The 25,293-nt window shown below is 36.9% G+C and overlaps 2 protein-coding genes across 5 annotated transcripts; one reads left to right on the plus strand and one right to left on the minus strand.

Annotated features, from left to right (window-relative positions):
• Positions 1-913: 913 nt before the first annotated feature.
• LOC105165770 (putative pentatricopeptide repeat-containing protein At3g47840) lies at positions 914-4,390 on the plus strand. Its single transcript, XM_011084896.3, has one exon. The coding sequence runs from the start codon at positions 926-928 to the stop codon at positions 3,059-3,061; it is 2,136 nt and encodes a 711-aa protein (XP_011083198.2). The 5' UTR covers positions 914-925; the 3' UTR covers positions 3,062-4,390.
• Positions 4,391-4,538: 148 nt separating this feature from the next.
• On the minus strand, positions 4,539-8,210 carry LPPEPSILON2 (Phosphatidic acid phosphatase (PAP2) family protein). 4 transcript variants are annotated; one of them, XM_011084894.3, is made up of 5 exons: positions 8,081-8,210; positions 7,593-7,941; positions 5,801-6,026; positions 5,404-5,477; positions 4,539-4,892 (listed from the first exon to the last, which is right to left on the minus strand). In XM_011084894.3, exons 2-5 carry the CDS (start codon positions 7,878-7,880, stop codon positions 4,665-4,667), a joined length of 816 nt encoding a protein of 271 aa, XP_011083196.1. In that variant the 5' UTR covers positions 7,881-7,941; positions 8,081-8,210; the 3' UTR covers positions 4,539-4,664. The 4 variants fall into 4 exon arrangements, with proteins under 4 accessions (XP_011083196.1, XP_088738035.1, XP_088738034.1 ...); XM_088881909.1 differs by lacking the exon at positions 8,081-8,210 and having other exon boundaries at positions 5,801-6,007; positions 7,589-8,068; XM_088881908.1 differs by lacking the exon at positions 8,081-8,210 and having other exon boundaries at positions 7,593-8,065.
• Positions 8,211-25,293: the final 17,083 nt, after the last annotated feature.

The raw sequence follows: 25,293 nt of genomic DNA on the forward strand, positions 1-25,293 counted from the left end.
AAGTTTAGACTGCTTTGCGATGGAATATTGCCACGAAAATTCAAATAAAATGAAAGTCCGTTGTAAAGTCGCTGCAAATTACCAACTGATGCTTCCGTTGCAAAAATTCGTGCTATAGGTCTAATTTCTTTTTGTAGTTACTCTTTTCTTTAAACTAAAAAGAAATTTAAAACACTAATAAATAAAAATATGATTTGGAAATATTTTTGACATTAAAATTTAGTCTAAACAAGAAAGGGTTAAATGCAGTAGTTGGTCTGATGTTGATGTAGTCATGTTGTCGATAATAAATAACGACATCTCATGTATTTTCTTTGAAAGAACATTAGTTTTTACTATAATCATATGTTACTTATTTTATTGTTGTTTCTATTTTAAATTTATGATAATTACATCGCTCTTTCATGAAGTTTGGTGTAATTTCACATAAATTTTATTTGAAAAAATATAAAAAAAAAGAATTTTTTCTGACCACACTATCATTATAAGGATGTGAAGATGTATAAGGAATCGTTTGGTTTGAAAATTTTCATTTTGACTGGCAATAAGTTATGAATAAGTTAATTCGGAGTAAATATATATTTTTATTTGGATTTTTTTTTACTAATATTAGCAAATTTCGTAAATTTTGATTAACGAAAGAATTTATTTATTAGATAGAAATAAATATTAAAATTATTAGATATAATTTCTCAATTCCACATAAAATTACGTGTAATTACTCTAAATTTCAGAAAATGGTGATATAATTATCTTTTTAAATTTCCACCAGGCCCAAAATATACAAGTCATATTAATACAGAGCTTTTCGATATTGGGCCGGCAGTTGAAGTTCTATTGGGCTGTTGGTATCGGCCTGCTAAGGTGCTGAGGCCTTAATCTTATTATTGTGAGATTGGCGTGGCTAATTAGGTGATTCTCAAACATGGTGTTATCTCTGAGGTCTCTTATTACCAGAAGATTGTATGCAACATCAAGCCTTGCTGTCGTTGATTCAATAGATATTCTGTCCGTGGAAGGATGTAAGAATCACTCAGCAGAAAATCGAAATGAGGCCATGGAAATCAACATGCTGGAACTCAACTCACAGTTGAAGTGCCTAACAAAAGCTGGCGACTTGAGAAGTGCCCGCAACTTGTTCGATAGATTGCCTCACAGAGATGAAATTTCTTGGACTACTATGATTTCGGGTTATGTCAATGCTTCGGATTCATCTGAAGCTTTGTCTTTGTTTTCTAAGATGTGGGTTGCTCCGTGTGTCCGAATGGACCCCTTCATACTTAGCCTTGCTCTAAAGGCATGTGGGCTAAGTGTGGATGTGAAATTTGGGGAAATGCTGCATGGGTATTCAGTGAAAACTGGTTTAGTTAGTTCAGTTTTTGTAGGGAGTGCAATGCTTGATATGTACATGAAAAATGGGAGAGTTTTTGACGGTTGTAGATTCTTTGATGATATGCCATTAAGGAATGTAGTGTCTTGGACTGCCATTATCACGGGGCTTGTTCGTGCCGGATTTAATTCTCAGGGGTTGTCATATTTTGCTAAAATGTGGAGGGATGGTGTTGACTATGACTCTTATACGTTTGCCATTGCATTGAAGGCGTGTGCTGATCTGGAGATTTTAAATTACGGAAAGGAGATTCATGCACGAACAATGAAGAAGGGTGTAGATACGACTTCATATGTGGCTAATAGTCTTGCGACCATGTATAACAAGTGTGGGAAACTAGAATATGGTTTGCGTCTGTTTGGAAACATGAGCAAACCAGATGTGGTATCTTGGACCTCCATAATAACCACACATGTCCAGAGAGGCCAAGAGCAACAGGGAATTGATTCATTTTTGCGGATGAGAGAGTGTGATGTGTGCCCTAATGAGTATACCTATGCAGCAGTTATTTCAGGCATTGCAAATATTGCAAGACTTGATTGGGGTCAGCAATTGCATGCACATGTTTTGCAAGTAGGTCTTGCAGGTTCATTATCCGTGGCAAATTCCCTCATGACAATGTATTCGAAATGTGGAAATTCTAATTCAGCTTCAATTATTTTTCATGAAATGACTGTAAGAGATGTCATTTCATGGAGTACAATTATTGCAGGTTATTCTCAAGGGGGTTGCGGAGAGGAGGCTTTTGAGCTTCTGTCATGGATGAGAAGAGAGGGGCCGAAGCCAACTGAATTTGCTCTCTCTAGCGTACTAAGTGTTTGTGGAAGTATGGCAATTCTTGATCATGGTAGACAGATTCATGCTTATGCATTGACTGTTGGTTTAGACCAAACGGCTATGATAAGAAGTGCTTTGATTAATATGTACTCAAAATGTGGGAGCATAGCAGAGGCAGAAAAAAGTTTTTCTATGTCAGAGAATGATGATATAGTGTCATGGACAGCCATGATTAATGGATATGCTGAACATGGATACAGCCAAGAAGCTATTGGATTATTTGAAAAAATTTGTCATGTTGGTTTGAGGCCAGATTCTGTTACATTTATTGGCGTTCTTAGTGCTTGTAGCCATGTTGGACTTCTCGATCTTGGCTTTCACTATTTTGATTCAATGACTAATGAGTACAGAATAAATCCTTCTAAAGAACATTACGGTTGCATGATTGATCTCCTATGTCGAGCTGGTCGACTACGTGAAGCTGAGAATATGATAAGAAGCATGCCATTTGAACGGGATGATGTTGTTTGGTCAAGTCTGCTAAGAGCCAGTAGAGAACATGGTGATGTGGAATGTGGAAGGATTGCAGCAGAGCATCTACTTCAACTAGATCCAGATTGTGCAGGGACCCATATCACACTGGCTAACATTTATGCTTCAACAGGGAAATGGAGAGAAGCAGCAGATGTGAGGAAACTGATGAAATCAAAAGGTGTTATCAAGGAACCTGGATGGTCTTGGATAAAAGTCAAGGATCAGGTTTCTGCTTTTGTTTCTGGTGACAAGTCTCATACACAGGCTGAAGACATATATAACATTTTGGAGTTATTAGCTTCAAAAGAAGAACTCACTATCCAGGACCTTGCTTCAATCCTGTATGTTTCCGAAGGATAACAGATGATTAAGGTAGTCAGTTCTATCCTATTTGTTAATTGATAACGAGCTTTTTGAGAGCACCAGCTTCTTTTGCAGTGACTTTTGCTTGCAGTTATTGTCTATTATGCAAGCCCAGAATTGAAGTTCAGAATGGACTTGTGGGTAATAGTTTTCAGCAATCTGGCTTTTTGCGTAAGTTGTGCTTCTTGCCAGTAAGATATGGAAAAATTGCTCTAGGTTGAAGCTGGAGACAATCTAGCTTGCCACTTTCAGGGTAGACACTAGATAAAATGTGTTTCTTCAAACGTATATAATACGCAAAATTCTTTGGTGGTGCTGACCTAATGATCTGGTAATTAGTTTGACTTTCTAGAGTCTGACTAACCTCTGAAAGAGAGATGTTATCATGTCAGAAGCTTGAGGTAAAGAGCATGTCAACTGCAAGTGAGTAGAAATATAAGAGACAAGAATTTCAGAACAGCTATAGTTTCAAGGAACTCTCTATTGCCAGTGCAGGTGAAAGATCATGAGAGCACTAAGGCTCAGACCATGAGAACATATGAGCTGCAAGGGAGTAGAAATACAAGAAACAAGAATTTCAGAAAAGCTCTAGTTTTAAGGAGCTCTATTGCTAGTGGAGGTGAAAGATCCTGTACAAAATCATATTCTGTTATACATGAGTTCCTGGAGGAAGTGAACTAAAGGTTCCAATGAATCCAAGGAAAGATCTTCCACCAAAGTGGGTAGATGGAATCATATGAAAGGTTCGAAGAACTTCCATTCCATTCAAGTTCTTGTTCAAGAGCAAGGATAAAGAAGAATTTGATAAAGATGGACTAGACCAATGAAACACAAATACCTTGGATCAGGAAGTGCATAATTCATGCTTAAATACACAAATGCCGAGTCGGATGCTGAAACATAGCAGCATTGTTGTATGTTCAGTAAGATCTGAAGGTGGTAGATCTATTTAAAACTGCTCAAAAAGGACCGCTGGGGGATGGTGGTAGCACTTTGTTTCTTCAGCAAATACTCTTTCATCAATCTAAGATATTCGATTCATGGCTCGTATGATAATGTCACTCAAAGTCTTGGACCAACGTTGTTAAGACTGTATTATCATCTCATACACTGGAGTTAATGTTACCTGGACCATGAAGTTTCTTTTTTCAATGTGAGTACCAAGTCTACTTCTCATGTACGTGTTTGTCATGATATGTTGTAATGTATAACAGTAGCACGATTTTAGACGAAAAGTTTTAGTTTGACCTATTTAGGCATGTAGATACACGAAGCTTGGGTTGTATATTACTTGGCACTTGGAAAGAATATAGTTTCTTGTTTACAGCTTTTGGATTTCTGCCGCTTGTTGCTTCTTTGCAATATCATCTACTAAAGAAGAGATTGGATTTTGGAGTCAGACCACCACTGTTAACAGCTAAAAGAATGAGAAAAACGAAGTAAAACTACCAAAAGTATGTGCAGACAGAGAAAGTGAACAATCACCATAGATTTTATCCTTGCTCATCAAAATGAACTTTGGATCCTGTTACTAATATCTATTAAAAAAGAAAAGTAAGAATAAATCTAGCAGATGCAATCTGGAACCCCATACCAACAATCATAGTTCTTCCAGAATCCAGGTACGATAAACGTGGATAAGAAAAGCCGAACAGTATCCGATTGCACCAAGAATAACCACAATTCTAACCCACAAGAAGGATATGAAAAATTTTAGTATGAAGCTATTCCATAACCAGGACCAGAAAATGGAGAAAAAGGATCCGAGAACAGCTCCCACGATGACCTGGCTAAGTGTATGAAGTCGTTGAGAAACCCGTAGCCATGACTGCAAAAACACAGAATTCACTAATTAACAACCATTTACATTTATGCCAGAATAAAAAATGGAGGTAACCATACCATGCAAATCGTAAAGCAGACGAGTAGTTATAAGTTCAACCGTAAATAAAGTTTACACCACTAAAATTTCACATGGTCAATGCAAGTACCTCATGAGGGCGATAAACCTAATGATGGGAAATACATTTTTAAGTTTTGTTACTATCAACTATATACACTACGCCACTAGTTGCTAAAACCAAATTTCTTAACTTCTACCACTAATTAATACTGGAATATAAGTCACTAGCTACTATCAATGTGAATTCGTGAAAATGTGAAAGCAAGAAATAAGACTTCAAGATAATCATTCTTCTGTCATTACTGATATGAAAATATCAGAATCAACCTACTTTAATTAGCAGATCCATCTAAATTAGGAATCTCCTTCAATGGCTAATAATGATAGGACATGCATGTGGAAGTTCCTGAATCCGCATGAACTGATGTATACTTACAAAATAAGAACCAACAATTAAAAAAAATCCGCTTAGTGTTGCCGTAAGTGCATTCACCCCGTACCACTCTAGCACTGCAGCAAAGAATACACATGAGATATACAAAATGAACTATATGGTAGAAGTTAAGAAACAGTTTATACTAATACAGAATGAAAATGATCAGCAACAATCAATGATCAAATGAACTCAAACAGATATAGCTAATTGAGGCTTTTCCAAACTTGCAACATTTGGTATCCTCACCCCAAAAAGGGCACAAGGAAAAACTTTTGATTTTCACGTCATGGTGATGCTTAATATAGCATGACGAAAGTACATCATAACTTGCATGAGAAAATGACACAGCAGAATGAAATATGCGAGGAACTGTATCTCCATGGCTATCCAGGCTTACTTGACAGATTGAGAAATGTTATAGTATAGAAGATGGACTGCGCATGAGAAGAAGGCATTCCCGGGTCTGATCTTGACGTAGATATTGGCCTTTCTTGGTTTAGTACTTTCTTAAGTGTGATCGAGAGCACAGCATTGAGAACAGCACCCATAGCAGCCCATAATGCTTCGGCATCATGCCTCCAGAGGATGATTGCAGCAAAAAGTGCTGAGACAAACCACTTGCTCTATGACAAATGTAGTAAACCAATGAAAATCATAAGAAGCTCACTCAAAGTAGGAACTTAAAGATAGAGTATATACTTCCAGACCAAAAACGTTTTCTACTGAAAAATTAATTGTTGATTTGATAATCAAGCAATATATTTGAAGTTCTGATAGAAAAATGTGAAGAACAATGACTCTAGTTATAAGCCTATAGAAGACAAGAGCATTTGCAATTGATATTTACACCTTATGTCAGGAATTTTGTTTTACAAATCTTAAATACAAAGAAATACTAAAAAAGAAAAAAAGGGATAATATATAATATAAATCTAAATTCTCAAATTTTAAACAGATTTATTATAAACCATCCGCCAAATAAGTGTGTAGATGCAAGCATTTGAAGTTGCTGAGCTGCAATACAGTCATTCAACCTTTTAAGTACTTCTAAACAAGATGGCTGCAGTCAGAATCATTAGCCACCTATGACCAATAATACAACTTTTAACAAGCCCGTCAATTGAAACTGCATGAAAATGCTTAAGAACATAGTTCTGAAGCAAGGAAATGCACTAAACACAAATATTTTGGTGGCGAAAGTCTAGAACTAGTTGAATAAAAAATTTGTACCCAATAAGTGACTTTTTCCTAATCAAATATGTTCAGAATTCACTGGATATTACCTCTGAATCATTTGCATAGCTATCTTAAATTACTTGATCAACAAGTTCTAACCAAGTTACTTCAGAAAAATTGACAAAAGAATCATCTTCTTGAATTTCCAAGAATAGATGAAAGTATTAAGTTGTGCTTTGCTTACATTTCACAGCGTTACCTCTAATCATTAATCACTAATATCAAACACACTTTGATTGGCGACTGACAACTTCATCTCACAACATTGAACACTATCACCGCAAGAACAACTTCTGAATTCTCCAAATAATGAAAAAAATTATAAAACTGAAGTCATTGAAAAAGGTCTCATCAGACACATTAAGTGAAATTTATGCAGTGTACGAAGTGCATCACAGAGTCACATTGAGCGACCATATCCTTTCAGCTCTTTCCATTTAAAATTTTCATTTATTTCTCGTTTTGCCTGCTGACAAAATTCATTAAACAAACCGAATCTTGGAATCACATCAAGTACATTTCCCCCTTGGGTTACAACATAGCACCTCAAAAATTTATAGAACTTAACTGCTACATCCAAACAAAAAAATTACCGAGCTTGACCATACATCCAACTCTTCCATTTTCACCTTTCTCTTAGCTACATATGTCAACTCCACTTGAACGTACAATCTTAAATCTATGAGTAGAAGTACTAAGAAGACTGTCTCCCTGTATACATATATATGATATAACTCACAGGAATTCTACTTGATAATTTTTAATTTTAACTATAAATTAGCTCACTCCCCAGGACACTATCATGTTCCAATTGTTCCACAATTGCTTAGAGTAGCTATTACTTGAGATAACATCTATGGTGACCTACATAGCCTAAAGCTATTTCCCTGCAATTAAAGCTATATAAAATGACAACAAATCAACAAAATTTGAAGGTTTGACCAAATACCAACCAAACCATTGAGAGTAGCTTCAAGCCCACCAGCCCCCAAATTCGTTGAGTCTTCCACAAGGGCTTCCTGCTCAAAAGCTTTAACACCCTCATCAGTTATACGAACTTCAATAGGATTCGTCATAATACTCTGATTTCTCAAAGTAGCCCAACAAACAGATTGTCTGCGACCGAATAGTCCCCCAAAACGCAGACTTTTGGCGCAAATTTTAATGGGTTTCTGAGGTTTTCTTGACTGGGACGCACTAAAACTAGCAACTGCGAGGGACGATACAAAAATAGCTGACATTTTCTGCTCTTGGGCTGTGTTTGTTTATTGATCGAGCGGCCGTTCTTGAGGACTCGGAAGGCTGTTCATTATCAAGAAATAAAAGAAACAGGTCAAAAATCAACACCCGTCGTGTACTAATTTGGAGCATTAAATTAGAAAGTTGCAGCAAAGACTTTGTTTATTGGCGGATATGAGAGAATTACAAGATAGAGATGTACCAAAATGAGCATCTCATTTGGTGCCCGACGATGTGAAAACTGCCAAATTCCACTTTCCTTCTTTCCCATCCTTGCAACAAACAAACAATTCTCCAACGGATGGAATGAAATTAAAAAAAAAGGGTTAAACTATACCTAAATTACAACCATCTGTCCACACATGCTACATAATTACAAATTCTTTTCGTCATTCAAAAATTATAATTTTACTTATTTTGTAGCAGACTAATCATTTTGAAAGATAAATTATAATTTTACTTATTTTTTTAAAAAATTATGGACGAAGTGGGCAAGTATTTTTCTTTTTTACAATTTTTTGAATTTTCCATCCACCTTGTCAGACTTTTCATAGGCTAAATAGAATAAAAACTCTCCATGTGTTTTAAAAACTCTACTAAAAGTTTCTATATTTTAAAAATAGGCAAAATCCCGCTCTCTTTTATTAAACGTAGATCACTTGCTCCTTTCCGTTAAATTGACTTAACACCGTTATTTTTTTTTTTTCATATGAACATTATGCCCTTTTTTATGTTAACGATCGTCATATCTTTTTCTATTAAATAATTATCGTTAAATCTAATCAATTAATCTCAACAATAGATTCTAGAAAATAAAAGATTTAGATTAAAAAATTATTTAACTTATATTATATACATAGATAATTAAAAATTATAAAAAATATTTTTTAATTAATTCAATTAATAAATTAAATATATATTATTGTTAAATTAAAAATACTTAGATAATTATATACTTATTATATTTAATTAACCTTTTTGCAGCCAATATATATATTAGCTTCCTTTGTTATTTTAAATACATATAATATTAATGTAAATATAGGTATTATTTATAGAAAATTGTGAATGTTAATTTTTTTTCTTCAAACATTCAAACTTCAACATTTTGTCACCTTTCACTTGTATTTTATATACTCAAAAATTTTTATTACAGAAAACTAACGATTTAATTCATTTAATCCTTCTGTGATATGCAAAAACTCAAGATTTTAACCGTTTAATCTGCAACAAAAGGGTTGTAGATGACATTATTACTATTTTAGGATAGTATTATTTATGTTTTTTTTTTTGTTTTTTGTTGGATTTTTATGAAAATAATATAAACTATTTTGATGATTTTTAGAAAAAAGAAGAGATTTTAACCGTTTGATCTGCAACAAAATGATTGTAAAGGTATTATTACAGTAATAGGATAGTAGTCTTCACGTTTTTTCTTTATTTTTTGTTGGATTTTCATGAATATAATATGGACTTTTTGACGATTTCTAGGATTTTTGCGTACGTTGGACTGCAAAGGCACAGAATATAAGAAGTTCAAATGAAAGTGATTTTGGTATTGAGAATCAAATTTTATTTTAATTTTTTGTTTTGTCTTTTATGTTTTGGTATTGAGAATCAATTTTTTTAAGGTTTTTGTTTGTTTCTGGTGTTGGATCCAAAGGAAGAAGCTTATAAAACTGCACATGTGCTTCTATGAAGGTTAGGTCCCCATATGTTTTTAAGGTGAATAGCAATTTATCATCCTGTAACATTGAAAATAAGCATATTATACCCCTATGAAAAAGTTATAGCAATTTACCGCCTTATACTTTTTAAAATGAAGCAATTCACCTCCTTATACAGGGAGGTAAATTGCTTCAATTTAAAAATCATAGAGAGGTAAATTGTTGTATTTTAAAAAATATAGGGAAGTAAATCGTTATTTATTTTTTCATAAGGGGGTAATTTGCTCATTTGCGATATCACAAGGGAGTTACTTGAATTTTTTTCTATTTTTTTATACACTTTATTCTAAAATTTTCATAAAAAGTGCTTATGTTGTCCCCTGTTTTATCACTTTTTGAGACCGATTTTGTTTGATAAATATTATGGGACAAAATGCATAAAACCTCTTTGTGTTTTAAAAAGTATGCAAAAAGCACTCCAGTATTTTCAGAATAGGTTAAAACCCCCTCCTGTTTTGTTTTAGTCAGCAAAAAACCCTCATTGTGTTAGCAACTAACGGAAAGTGGAGAAGACGTGCGCCAACTGCGTTTGGTAGTCTTTTTCTGCGATTTAGGTTGATATTTAATGACTTTTTAGACTAAAATACCCCTCTGAATCTATATAACATACAAATAGGTTTTTTGCTTGTTTTGTGTCTTCCTTTTGCCATTTCTCCAAAAAAAAATCAGTGTTTTTCGTTCTATTTAGGGTAAAGAAACACAAGTTTTTGGATCAAATTCCCTCGTTTTCTCCCTCTCAATCGCATACCACAAAACCCTAGTTTTTTTACTTTGATAATTCTAGTCTCGTTGTAACTCTTTCTCTCTCTTCGAATTCACTCTTTGACTGTAGTCAAAGAGCAGTAAAGATAGCAGGGTTATAACGGTCAAATTAGGAAGAAAAATAACGCCGTTAGCGCTCGTTTTAAAAAAGGTTACGTGAGCTGACTAAAACAAAACAGGAGGGGTATTTTAGCCTATTCTGAAAATAGGGGGTACTTTTTGCATACTTTTTAAAATACAGGGAGGTTTTATGCATTTTGTCCAATATTACGTGACATTGATAAAATTTTATACATAATTGAAAGACTAATTAATAATTATTAAAAAATAAAATTTAATTGTAAATAAATTAAAATATATTAAAATTTAAACGAAATAAATTAGAGTTCATAATAATATTTGAAAGTATTAATTAAAAATTAAAAAGCACTTAATGTGGCTCTGGGCCATCGCTTCCACCGCCTACTTATGTTGTTAGTTTAAGTAGTTTAATAATTGAAACTTAAAGACTTTTGCACACACTTTCACGCAATTACGCAAACATTTGCGGTGCCAAGACAGGTATGGAAATTTTGAATTTTAATTTCTATTAATTTATATAATTATATTATTTGATTAGTCAATTCGTTAAATATAATTTTACATTAACTGATGTAATGTTTAATCGAAAATTTTATGAATTGAATTATTTCTAAGTTAGGGATTAATTAGATATCCTATTTGCTTTAAAAATATTATAGTGGGATAATTAAATTATCTAAATTGTTAGATTTTAATTAATTTACTCAATTTTATTGGGTCTGTTGATCAAATGCTTAATTATGTGTATAGTTGTTTAATTAAATTCTGTAGTGATAGAAAATTTATAGAAATATTAGAAAATTATAATGAGAAATATTATAGTTATTAAAAATAAAAATGGAATTTTTGTAATAAGTGAATTAGGTATATTATAGAGAAAGATAGTTATTAGATATATGACGGGTTTAATAAAACTTAATAGTCATATGACGGATTTAATAAAATAAATTCTATTTTGGTAGATTAGATATATACCTGAAAAAAGCGTAAATACTTAGTTATTTAGAAAAAAATGGAAAAGAGAGTTGAATTTCTATATAAATAAAATATTTAAAGAATGATAAAAAATATATGACTATTATTTATTATTTATTTAGCATTTACCATATTCTTATATTGGTTATACGAATTATAATTTATTATAGGAGACAAAGTTAAAAGAGAGGGTTCAGAAACTCCTTCTACTAACATAATTATTTTGAGATTGAAGTAAGTATAGTTGATTAAATTTATATATATATGTATATATATATATATATATATTTATATATTTGTATTGTATATTTAATTGTGAATTGTTTATTTATTTATTTGGATTGTCTTGTTGTTTTGTAGAGTTGTCGTTATATATTTATATGTGGTTATGATGTAAGAAGAATGGATATATATATATGTATATATATGGATGTATACGTACTTGTATCTTGATCGTTAATTGTCGGCCATTTGTTGGATTACGTTGTTATTTTATGAAGTTGTTGCTATGTGTTATTTGTGATTATGTGTAAAGTAAATATTGATGGATTATTGTTCTATATTATATTTGATTATTGAAAGGATTGGGCAACGACTTATCGATGAAAAATTAATTATTGGATTAAATTAAATGACAAGAAAATATTGTGAATTGAGATGAAAAGATGACTTACCTAACCAGGGGCATATTCAATAGTTTGTAATGATTTAATTGATGACGAGTTATGGACTGTTATGACAATGTAATTGGTGACGTGATATATGATATGTAAAAAACGATATAAAGTATCATGGTACGAAGGGTACCGGAGTATTTTGGTAGCGGGCGATATACTGTGTTGATAGCTACACACTGAGGTGGCGTGGGGATATCACATTTGATAGGTATCCTATGTTGTATATTATATGATACTGATTGAGATATTGATAATCGACAAAATAATTGAATGAAGTACTCCAATTTGGGTATACAAGGTCCCAAAAAAGTAAACGATAAGGTCATATGTGTTGTTGCGAATTGATATATGATAGTGGGTATGAATTACTTCTTATATTTATTGTTATTATATGACCAATATTTATTTGTTGGTGTGATGTATTGTACTTGCTATTATCTTATCAGGTCAAATGGTTATTTCTTATGACATGAACTATAATTATGTATGGGGTATCCCTTTCCACGTACTTTTTTTGTTTTCTTTTTCAAGGGATAGGCCATAGTGTAATGTCCACAAATTTTGTATGTAATTGAATGACTAATTCGTAATTATTAAGAAAATTTAAATTTAATTATAAATGCATTAAGATTGAAATTCGAATAATTAAAACTTAAAAGGAATAAGTTGGAGCTCGTCATAATATTTAAAAGCATATTATATTATTAAAAAATTAGATAGTATGTAATAATAATTATTAAAAAAATTAAATAAAATAAAAACAAATAACAAGAAAAAGGGGGGATAACAGCACGTGGCCACCCCCCTCTCACCGCCTCACTTTTCTCATTTCAATACACATATATGTATATTATATATATATAGGGAAAAGTATCATTTTACCGTTAAGTATGCCTAATTTTAATTTTTGTCCGATAATTATGCCCATATTTGTTTAGGTCCAGTAACTTTCGAAATTGCTTACTTTTAGTCCTCTGGTAGATTTTCAGATAATTTTACCCCTATGCAACTTTTAAAAACCAGTTTTAGTCTATATGCACTCACTTTATAATTTTTCGTTAATGCTCGCCAAAAATGGTATCAGAGCCCAAGTATATTGAAGAAATATATGATTATATTATATTTTGATATTATTTATCCACTAATGGAGGAGACTATTTGAGAGAAAATGGAACCGAACAAAGGTTCGAGTTACAATGAAAACAGGAAATATTTCCAAATTTTGGAAATACAAAAAAGAAAATTTCTCATAAAAATTCTTGACAAGAGTTATAGCGATCCCAATAGGGTTGATCCAGAACTTCTCACGCCAGAAGAAGAACAAGAATGACTGAAAAATTTTGAAGTTGACAAGTACTACTAGGAAGTGTAGTGAGGTGTTTACACTCCACTGAAGTCCATGGTAGAATCCCAACTAAAAGAAGCTGAACTGGTAAATTCCTGCATAATTACAATTCTAAAAATTAGGATTAAAGGAACTGATTGGAAAGAACTCGACCCGGATACATCGAGGATCTCCCAAGATTTGAGGAAGATACAAAAGACAGTTCAAAACTATGGACATAGGTTAATTTACATACCTATGAAAATAGAATCCTTGAGCCAGGAGGTGGATGAGGTTCTTAAGATTCTTCCAGATCTACACAAGGACCTTACAGATCTGAAAGCAGAAATTGCAGATTTGAAGAGAAACCAAAGGGAGAGCCCTAAGACATCATAATCCAGACAAGAGCGAATCAGGGACGACCTTGGAGCCGTATATCTTCTACATCAGAAGGGTAAGGCCACGGAGATTCCAATGCCGAAGTCCAGAGAAGAGCTGATTATCGCATCTATCAGATTTATAATATAATGAAGGTAACATGAGCAGATCTATCAGATCTACAAAAATTGGCGGAATCCTTCTCCCAACTCGGGAATGTGGATTTAGTCAATATCCAAACCAATAAAATCACTCCAGCACTACCACGGCCTGAGGGAAGTATATGTTCTAGTGATCCTCCACAGGATCATTGGATGAGAGAAAGTGCGAATTTCCACACTAATATCACTCCAACATTTGCGGGAACCAGGCTAAAGGAAAATCCAGGAAGAAATCCAAAGAGAGTGCCTGAAAATACACCTTAGGCAATGACCATGTTCCAGCCCTTACATCCATATGACACTATATTTAACCTGGATATTATCAATTTTCGAGATACCGAGAAGTTGATAGACGAAGGGGTTCCAGACATCAAGATAACAACAACTACTATACAGCTCGATAAAGGAAAACTTCATAAAGCTTGTGGAGTTGAGCTTGGAGGGATTTGTGAAGATCGAATGGGATAATACCCCAAAAGATACCAAGGCCAGCATCCTTGCCGGAGATTCAAAAGGTGCGATAGCAGACCGGCTAGGAAGGCTTATCAAGATACACTTCATCGGAGATGGATACTTCGAGGGAAGTAGACTAGAAAAGGCAAGAGAATATGCACAGGCTCTCTTCAGCCTTGAACTAAGAAGTATTTGCATAGTAGATTAATATATCTATTGGTTTCGCAAATATTTCTTTCAGAGTGGAGTAGAAACGGAAGTAGCAGCGCCAATGTTCTTGTAAAAATATGCAATGCGTGGAGGAAAATGTTGATCCAGTCATACAAAGTACCTGAAAGACAACTAAATTCAGTTGCAAGGAGAATGTCTTTTCTTAAAGACAAATTGAAGTACTGGTGTTATCAAGCATCCATCCAGAAAAACATAAAAAGATTGAGAGGTAAAGTTAAACAAACTCCTCTATGTTGTGATAACAATGTTTTCCAACTATTATAGGGTAATCAAGCTAGCTGAGGAAAAAGAGGAAGCAAAATAGTGACTCCTACCCTAGGAGTTCCAGAAGAACCTTTTTTCCGACGAAAATCATGGTGAACCAAGTCAAAAGCCAGAACACACAAATTTGGACAAAAATAGGACCAACAAGGGATGAATCCCAAAGATCTAGACGAACAGATGCAAGATCCACTGGAAGAACCCTTACAAGAAGAACTTTCAGACGGGCCCATACTCGAGCTAATTGAAAGTTTCAAAGACTGCAATTGGTGGACTTGCGGAGCAAGAGGACATATATCTCCCGATTGCCCCCAGAAACATGGTGAATTGAGAAAATTAAAAGCCAAGGATGATATTCTAGAAGCAGTCTACTATGGAGCCCCATCTACCAATTCGAAGATCTTCCGTCAGACAAAAGCGTCTATGAGGAGGAAATAGAGTCTGATTCGGATGGATCTTCAACCGAGTTAGAATAATTACAACGAAGGAGATAGGCTTTAAACTTCTAAAAGTCTGTTATGATTCCAACCTCAGCCCATACGATGAATTTAGGATTGGAGGAATTGGGAAAGTCCTGAACCAGATAGGACTGAACTAAAGGAAGCATCACACAATTTACAAAGTAAGTTCAGGTGAGTTTGCTATACCTATGGAACTTACTGGTAATGTGATGGAAATGCAACTGATTCCTAAAGAAGAAATTTTTGAAGAATTAAGTAAGCTTAGAGAAGAAGTAGTTGTTACTATGAAATGGATCCATATAGGAACTATTGAAGTAGTAATAAAAATAACTTTTAAAGAAGGAATTGATTCAGAAATACATATACCTATAATGGTGCCGGAGTGCTAACATGTTATTTCCCCCAGCAATGGCTGACACAATTGCATTGCCTTCAAATAGGTCTTCAAGATGACACCAGATTGTAGGACTCCCCGAAGATGAGTAGTAGGGTGTCCCCTTCATGGATGCAGTGATGACGGACGAACTCCTAGTGAATTGTCATACCCGGCTATCGCAGAATATGATAGGATGATTGATCCTCAAGAGCATCTCTCACATTTTGAGAATGCGGTTCTTCTATATATGTATACGGATGGAATCAAATGTCACGTTTTTGTCACCACCTTCGCCAGGACCGCGCAACAATGGTTCATTCAGTTGCCCGTGGGGGCAATAGGAAGTTTTCAAGAATGTTGATCTCTCTTTTTGTACCAATTCGCTAGCAGTCGAAAGCTTGTAAAGACGGAGCTCAGCCTTTTTGCCATACGTAAAAAAGACAAGGAACCTTTGAAGGAGTACTTGCAGAGATTTAATGCTACAGCATTGGAGGTACCCTCCCCCACGAAAGAGGTGAAACCCAATGTTTTCTCACAAGGACTATTGGATGAGGACTTCTTCAAGTCCCTAGCCAAGAAGCCTGTCTCCTAGCTCATGCAACAAAATATATCAACATAAAGAACGCGCAAGCTGCCAAAAAAGAGAGTCATGGGGAGAAAAGGAAATAAGTATGGGAGCAGGCCCCCTCCAAGAAGCCCCGACTGATTTTCGGGATAAGATGCCACCTTTCAAAAGGGTTAATGTAGTATACACCCTCTTAATGGTACCTATACCTCAAGCCCTTATGGTGATCAAATGGAAAGGCCTACTAGCTCACCCTAAGTCATGGAGAGAGAATCCTCGACGTCCTAAGTTTGATAGATTCTGTCGTTTCCATAATGATTACGATCACACCACTGAAGAGGGTCAGCATTTAAAGAATGAGATAGAAAGTCTTATAAAAAAAATGGTTATTTATAGGAGTACGTTTGCTGGGAGAAGGTTCGAGGAATAGGGCCATATCAAAAGCAAGAAACAGACAAAGGAAAGAAAGCGAAGAGATCTAGTCCCGAGTCTTTACTAAACGAAGAGTACAGAAGTGCGTGTGGGGGAAAGGCTGAAGCTAATGAACCTCCCTGTAAAGGGGATATGCGAATGGTTGCAGGGGGTTCAAGTGAAGGCGACTCCCACCATGCTTGAAAAGCCCAAGTTAGAGAGGCACACGGTATAACTATGAAAGAAATATGGGATGTTGGGGGGATAGAGGACACTCCCCCATCTAGTTCGGAAGGGAAGAACAGTCTGGTGCCAAAAGCTCTCATAATGATGCTCTGTCATCACGACATATTAGCCAACTATGAAGTAGGACGCATCTTCATAGATTCAAAAAGTTTTGCAGACATATTATTCGAAGTGGCATATGATCAAATGGCTAGGGGACACCTCCCTAGAAAAAGTGAACACCTCCTTGAACGGTTTCACAAGAGAAGTAGTCCACCCTCAGGGCATGGTTTCACTCCCATCGACCTTAGGTACTGAAACTATTCGGAAGACTTGCCTGGTAAAATTTTTAGTGGTGGATTCACTCTCAGCTTACAACATCATTTTGGGAAGACCTATCCTCAACGCTTTCCAAGCCGTAATCTCCACTTATTACATGAAAATCAAATTTCCTACATCTGGAGGTGTAGGAGAAGTACAAGGACAACTCCTTCAATTCGCAAGTGTTACGTGGAAACTGTTTGTAAAGGGCAAAAAAAAAAATAAGGACGAAGCGTCTAAGGAGGCACCCCCAAGCAAACGAGAGAAGGGGGTTGTAGAAAATAAAGAAAGTGAGGGAACATCCCCCGAGGTTCAGCCAGCTAAGGAACTAATGAATATCAAACTCGTACCTAGAGATCCATAAAAATTTACGCGAATCAATTCTTAGATGGAGGGCGCAGTACGTGAGGAAATAATTCAATGCTTACGTCGGAATGTAGATATCTTTGCATGGACCCAATAAGATTTAGAAGGGATTAACCCTAACGTCATAACTCACCATCTTAATATAGATCCCAACATTAAGCCAATAAAGCAAAAGAAAAGGCATTATGGGCCTGAAAAAGATAAAATAATCCAAGCTGAAGTAGATAATTTTTTGGCGGCAGGATATATCGAATAAATATAATTCCCCGAATGGCTATCTAATGTCATATTAGTACCTAGGCCAGGAGGAAAATGGAGAATGTGTATTGACTTCGGGGACCTCAACAAGGTATGTCCTAAGGATTTTTATCCCTTACCTTGGATTGATCAACTGGTGGATTCCACATCAGGATGCGGTTTACTAAGTTTGATGGATGCATCTCAAGGATATCACCAAATAATGTTGGCCCCAGAAGATTGCAAAAGAGTTAGTTTCATCACGTCCACTGGAACATTCCGGTTTGTAGCCATGCCATTTGGTTTGAAGAACGCAGAAACCACCAACCAATGTTTGGTTGATAAAATCTTTTGCCGAAAAATTAGATAGAATGTCGAAGTGTACGTGGACGATATGCTAGTAAAAAGCAGGGAGACTAAGAACCATGTTGCAGACTTAGGAGAAACATTCTCTATTTTGAGGAATTATGAACTAAAGCTCAATCCTGGAAAATGCGCCTTTGGAGTGAAAGAAGGACTCAAAGAGGGACTGAGGCTAACCCCCTCAAGATTAAAGTCATTCTGGATATGAAAGCACCCTCCAACATTAATGAAGTTCAAATACTAACTAAGACAGTGGTGGCACTCAGTCGTTTTATCTCCAAGTCGACAGAGAAAAGCCTATCCTTTTTCAAAGTCCTATGGAAGGCGAACAATTTAAGTGGAACAATGCGTATCAACAAGCCTTTGAAGAACTCAAATGATATTTAGCAAGACTCTCTCTACTGGTGAAACCATCTCCAGGGGGATACTCTTTATGTGTATTTATCGGCCACCCCCAAGCTATCAGCTCCATCCTCATTTGCGAAGATAACGAAAAATAAATGCCGATTTATTACGTCAGCAAAGTACTCAATGGAGCGAAAGGATATACCTTTATTGAAAAAATGGCCCTCGTGCTCGTCATCACTGCTAGAAGACTACGGCCTTATTTTCTCTCGCATGCCATTGGAGTAAAAACTAACCTATCTCTAAAGCAAACACTAGGTAAGCCATATACATTTGGACGACTAGTAAAATGGGCGGTAGAACTAAGCGAGTATAATATCTCTTACCTACCCCGGACTACCATCAAAGCCCAGGCTTTAGCCGACTTCGTCTCCGGAACAACAGGGATATCTTAAGAAGCCAACCCTCAAGCCGAAAAATGGCTATTACACGTAGATGGATAGTCGACCCTTCAAGGTAGTGGTGTGGGCATAGTTATCACTTCACCTCGAGGAGAGGATTTAGAATTCACCGTGAAGTTCGGATTTAAGGTCTCCAACAACGAAGCTGAATATGAAGCACTAGTAACAAGCCTCAAATGGCACGAGAAATGGGAGCTAGACACTTTCTAGCTTATTTAGATTCGCAGCTAATAGTCAAACAAGTAGAAGGCTCATATGAAGCTAAGGAAGAAAATATAATACAATACCTACAACAGATAGCAAAGTTAAAAATAGGATTTGAGAGTTTTGAGCTTATTAAAATCCTAAGGGATGAGAATGTCAAAGCCGACTACCTCTCTAAATTGGTTAGTGCTTTAGAATATTATAGGACAAGGCATATTACCATACAATACCTCTCCAAGCCAAGATATCCAATTCATATTCAAGCCATATCCTCCTCAGGAGATTGGAGGACACCTGTTATCCAATGGCTGCAAAAGGGACACCTCACAGATAATAGGTGGGAGGCAGCAAGACTTAGGGCTGGGGTTTCCTGTTTCCTGCTCTAATAAGGAGTCCTCTACAAAAAACCCTTCACACACCCCTTACTTCGGTGTCTATCGTAACACGAGGGACAACACATTCTTAATGAAATACATTGTGGTTGTTATAGAGTGCACGTGAGAACATGGATCCTCGCTAACAAAGCGCTGCGGACGGGATACTTTTGGCCTTCCATGAAACAAGACGCACGATAGCTGGTGAGCAAATGTGAAAAATACCATAAACTCTCCTCCCTCATACATCAACCTACGGAACCCATCATAACCATGTTGTCACCTTGTCCTTTCACACAATGGGGAATACATATTGTGGGCCTTTCCCCTAGCTCCCGATCAAAGAGAATTCCTTCTATTAGCCATCGACTAATTTACCAAGTGGGTGGAAGCTGAGTCACTCGCCCGTATCACATAAGCAGAGGTGATGGAATTTATATGGAAGAATTTTATCTATCGTTTTGGACTCTCGTCAGAATAATCTCAGATATCGACAATTCCAAGGCCATAAAATACAAGATTAGTGTAAAGAATTGCATATCAGACAAAGATTCACATTAGTAGCACACCCCAGTCCAACGGGCAAGTAGAGGTCACTAACTGAATCCTCGTTCAAGGAATCAAAAGAAGATTAGAGCAAGTTGGTGGAAATTGGACAGAAGAATTAACAAGTATCCTATGGGCATATCGCACAACCCTCAGAGGGTCTACAGGAGAGAGTCCATTTACATTAGTTTATGAAACTGAGGCAATCATTCTTGCAAATTGGGGGTACCCTCCCAAAGAATTTTACATTTTTCTGAAGAAAACAATACAGAGTTCTTAAAAGAAAGTTTGGATTTTATTGAAGAAGTGAGAGAGAAAGCTTTCATTCGCATCCATAGATACAAAAACACTATGATTAATACCCAGAACAGAAGAGTACACAATACGAATATTTCGAGTCAGGGATCTAGTATTAAGAAAGGTGGACACTTTGAGACCAGTGGAAAAATTAGAGTCCACTTGCTAAGGACCCTTTAAAGATACAGGAGTAATAGGACGAGGCGCATTTGAATTAGAAGATCTTGAGGGACGTCCACTATCGCGTCCTTGGAACATACACAATCTGAAAAAATACAATGCATGAAGAAGGGCGTCCCCTTCGCATCCAAAAAGTCCTTCTGAAGAACATCCTCCAATAAGTCCTCTTGAAGGACTCCCTCTAAATGTGTCCTCCTGAAGGACATCCTCTAATAAGTCCTCCTGAAGGACTCCCCCTAAATACGTCCTCCGGAAGGACTCCCCCTAAATATGTTTTCCTGAAAGACATCCTCCAATAGATCCTTCTGAAGGACTCCTTCTAAGAAGTTTATACCAGTAGACATAAGAAATCAAATTATTATTGACATATGGATATTCCATGAAGAATTCTCCCTGTTGGGGGAATCCCCCATAAAGGTATGACTTCTTGCATTTTTATTGAGGCGAGGCACAAAAATAACATAGGAGTAAGCCCTCTCAAAATTCATGTAGGCCTCTATCATCAAGGGAGCCTTTGGGACTCCCATTTTAAACCCTCATACGCCTCTTATCCATTTCTCTTTACATAAGTACATTTCATAATATAATATGAATACTAACCCTATTCTTGAGCAATTAGGATATAGGAAAGGTAAAGGGAGCATCCTACAAGAAAGGCAAAGGGAGCATCCCCCATAATAAGTCTCTCTCGTATCGTGTCACTTCAAGCAAAGCCTAAGAATTCTATCAATCAGGAAGGTAGTGCAAGCATAAGGATGAACATGAAGCATAAAATAAAGCAAAAGTTAAGGGCATCGCATTGTGCCCCTGGCCTAAAAACATGGCCAGGGGCAAAACAAACATAGGATCCACCAAATAAAAAATGTAAATTCTCTCATCCCCATTCCAAATGGGGGAAAGAAGCAGAACAAGAAAATTAAATTATTTTCAGCAAACACAAAGAAGGAGTAAATCATACGACATCATCATTTTTTCCCACATGTGGGATCTTCGTTTTCCTGATCAAGAGAGCATCAATAGCAGTCTCACAAGTAGTAGGAGGTTTTACACCAGCGGCCAAGGAGGTTTCTTCTTCTTTTGATTCAGGGGCGCCTTCACCCTAGAGATCTCTCGCTGTAGAATCAATTACTGCTTTAATAGAGGGACTCATCAGTTCTGCCTCGACCTCCTGAGTGGATGGTCTAAGTCACCTTCTGCAAAATCTTGCGGAATTAGTATAAAGTAGGAATGAAGTATAAGTAGAGGATGGAGGAAGAAATCAACCTGAATCAAGGGGGGCTCCCATCTCTATGAATGGAGGATTCTGCAAAGGGATCAGGCACATTATACAAAGTTGTTGAGAGGTCAAGGAAGGTAGACTCTTCTCCTAAAGGGGGACACCCTAAGCTTGGAATTGCTCCTTGCAGGCTATGAAACCATGTTCAAAGTAAGGTCTGGCTATCTTGGTCACTTCCTGCTGGTAGCCTTCGGACTTCTTGAACTCCTTGAAGTGGCTTTCCCGATAAAATTCCAAGTAGTTCTTGCCCTCCTCTGAGTTGGGAAAATCTAACACCGCTTTCTTAAGGGCTCTCTCATGGCCGGCCACCTCCTTCTGTATCTTCCTCAAGTCTTTCTCTAACTACTGGCAGCGATTTATAGCTTCTTGCTTCGCCTCCCTCAGTTTAGCATTTTTATTCCCCAAGCGCTCCACGTTATCTTCCAATTTCCCCCTTTAGGCGTTAGTTGGAGGGATAGGCAGAACCCCCTAAGACCTAAAAGAAAACTGTTTTGCAAAAAAATATGGAGCATCATAATATCATTTAAAAAAAAAGAAAAATAAATGCATCAAGGGAGTAATACCTTGAATAGATAAGAAGTTGCCATCTCATTAAGCTCCTCCCTAGCAAGAGGGGCCAGAAGATGCTTATCCCCGAGGGGTAAGACCCCCCTCCTAAGATCGGCCACCATAGGATACTTCCCTCTCTCTTGATCCAAGGATTGACGACTATAAAGGCGGGCGGAGGAAGTACACGAAGATCTAAGAGGAGTATCCATATTTTCTTTGGATGAGGGGGAGGAGGGGGCAGGGATGGAGGACAAGAAGAAGGGGCCCCCATGAAGCCTTTTTGAAGAACTACCAACAACTGGCCCTGGAGAGAAAGAAGAAGAGAGATGCTTACCCTTTGACTCACTATAGGCGAGGACCCCCTTTGAGGATCTTGGAGTAGGGGTTCCTCTAGCACAGCCTCCCAAGACATGATCCGTCATGAGCTTGTTGAACATGATGTTTTCAGCTGAATATAAAGAAAAAGTTAGTACCCCAATGATACACAAGAAAAAGAATACACAGCAATAAACAAAAAACAAAGAGATACCCAAGTAATCTCCTAAGGGTTCCGTTTAAGGGGCTAAGCTAAAATGCCCTAACAGTCTTTGGTCAATAAGGGATCGACAATCATAGGGGGTCTCATTCAACCTAGCCAATAGAGTAGACAAAGCAATTGTTCTTGCCCCCACAAGCGCAAGAGGTATGATCTCTTGAACCCATTGACTAGGGAAGGACCAGGCATGGGGGGGATGACAAAAAAATAACTCTTTTTTTCAATATTTAGGGGGATTCGGCGGTGGTAAGAAGGACACGAGGGACAAAATAAAAGAAACCTTTCTCAGCTCGTTTAAGACGAAAATATTTAGCAAAAGCATTTGTTGTTACAGGATAACCATGAAAAGCGAAAAATCATAAAAAAGCCGACCAAAATCCTAAAAGAATTAGGGACCAATTGGTTCAAAAGAACTTGAAAAAGATGAGCAACCTCTGAATAGAAAAGGGGATGGAAAAATGCAAACTTGAAAATAGTTGGACCGTGAAGAAACATAAACAATTGGGGGGAGGATGAAATAGACGACTTATGGCGGAAGGAGTATACGCAATAAAGGAGGAAGAAATGTGAAACTCTTGGAGCAGCTGATTTATGGAGGAGTTTTCAGAGTAGAAGACCCTTAGTCTATCGGTGACTGGGACACTCTCTCCTCCTCTTCGTCCTCCTACTGGTGGGACCTCTACTCCTCTTCCCCAAGAGGAAACCCAAACACCCTGGCCTCCCAACAGGAAGACCCAAGCATCCCCTCTTCCCCTAACGGAGACCTAGGCCCCCTCTCTTCCTCAGGGGATGATCCTTGACCAGCATTTTCCCCTGCCTCCTCATCAGAATCCTCATCTATTAATCATCGTGCAACATCCGTCGCTTGTCGCAGACTCCTCCGGCTACTAGTAAATCAATACAAGATAGTACTCGTCTTCTAGGAAGTAGCCTCGGAGGGATCATCCCCCAAGAAGGTTTCCTTGAGTAAAGGGACAAAATCATTGGAAGAAGACATGGAGAAAGATGAATCTTGGAAAAGAAAGAAAGGGGAGAATACTTACTGGAGATGAAGATGGGAAACCATTGTGCTACAAGAAGAAAGAATTTTTGGAAGAGGAGAGTGGAGATAGGTTACACTTAGCCAAGATAATGGTCGAAGGGGGCTAAGCCCATGACCCACTTGTAACCGCACGAGAGTGGGTGGTTACCAGGTGCGTGGATAGGTGGTTACCAGGCGCATTGGGGTCGGTTACCAAAACATCACCTTTCCTTGAAGTAGTTATGGCCATCAAATCAAGCCGACAAAAAGTGAGATACACTTTCCTAAATTGCAAAAAATGGCAAAATGAGCAGGCAGCAGAAATGTCAAACAAGGATCCCCTCTTCTTGTGTTAGAAGGGCTCCTACTCTAAGGAGTTAAGAGGCATCCTTCCTCTTTAGAGTAGGGGCGACTGAATGATGTATGTGGCCCAAGAGCACTTAGCGCAAAAGAGTTTATGAAGCCCAAGCGGGGCGCATCAGCTCAGAAGGAGGGTAGCCCACCAGAAGATCCCTTGATTTAGCCCAAGAAGGGGCCCCAGTAAAACGCTTTCCAAACCACATGCCTAGCTTCAAGGCTTAGTTAAAACACCCCAGGAGAAGGGTGGAACCCCCAAAACTCAGGATTCCTTAACCTAGAAGGACCCCCTGTAGAATAGGAGTCCTCACATAAAAAGAATCCTCCACCAAGCAAAGACGTGTTGTTGTGTACTGATCAGCTAAAGATAAGATCAAATCATGCCTTATCCACATGTATTTTGCCCCTTTTTTTCGGAATATAGGTAGTATGCAGAGTCCCGATGGAGGGGGACGCCCACTCTATAAATACAGGTCCAGTCCCCGGACACCTTCAAAGTGCTTTCTGCTCTCACTGTAGCTATCAATTTGCATTCTAACCATAATTTTCTCACGAATTTCTTATTTATATCTCAATTTTTCATTACGATTTATTTTTATGGTTATTTAATTCGAAATTCAAGACTAATTTGGGTGTCAAAGTGCTAACGTGTTGTTTTGCAGGTTATATTTTTACAAGATCTTTTACTTAATCATCCCAAGTCCATTATCAAGGTCCAAGCTCATTGGGGTCGTGCTAAAATCGCACATATCAGAAGAGATGGGTCGTGCTAAAATCGCACATATCAAAAGAGATATTTGTACTAATACCAAATTTCAAGAGAACGTGTTGTAATTTTATCCAAAAAATGTAATTCAAACACACTTCATTACTTTCAAGAAAACATAATGCATCAACTATAATTATTATATTTTT

The sequence above is a fragment of the Sesamum indicum genome, linkage group LG6 (assembly GCF_026168435.1).
Source record: "Sesamum indicum cultivar Baizhima isolate 11 linkage group LG6, ASM2616843v1, whole genome shotgun sequence".
Taxonomy (NCBI): Eukaryota; Viridiplantae; Streptophyta; class Magnoliopsida; order Lamiales; family Pedaliaceae; genus Sesamum; species Sesamum indicum.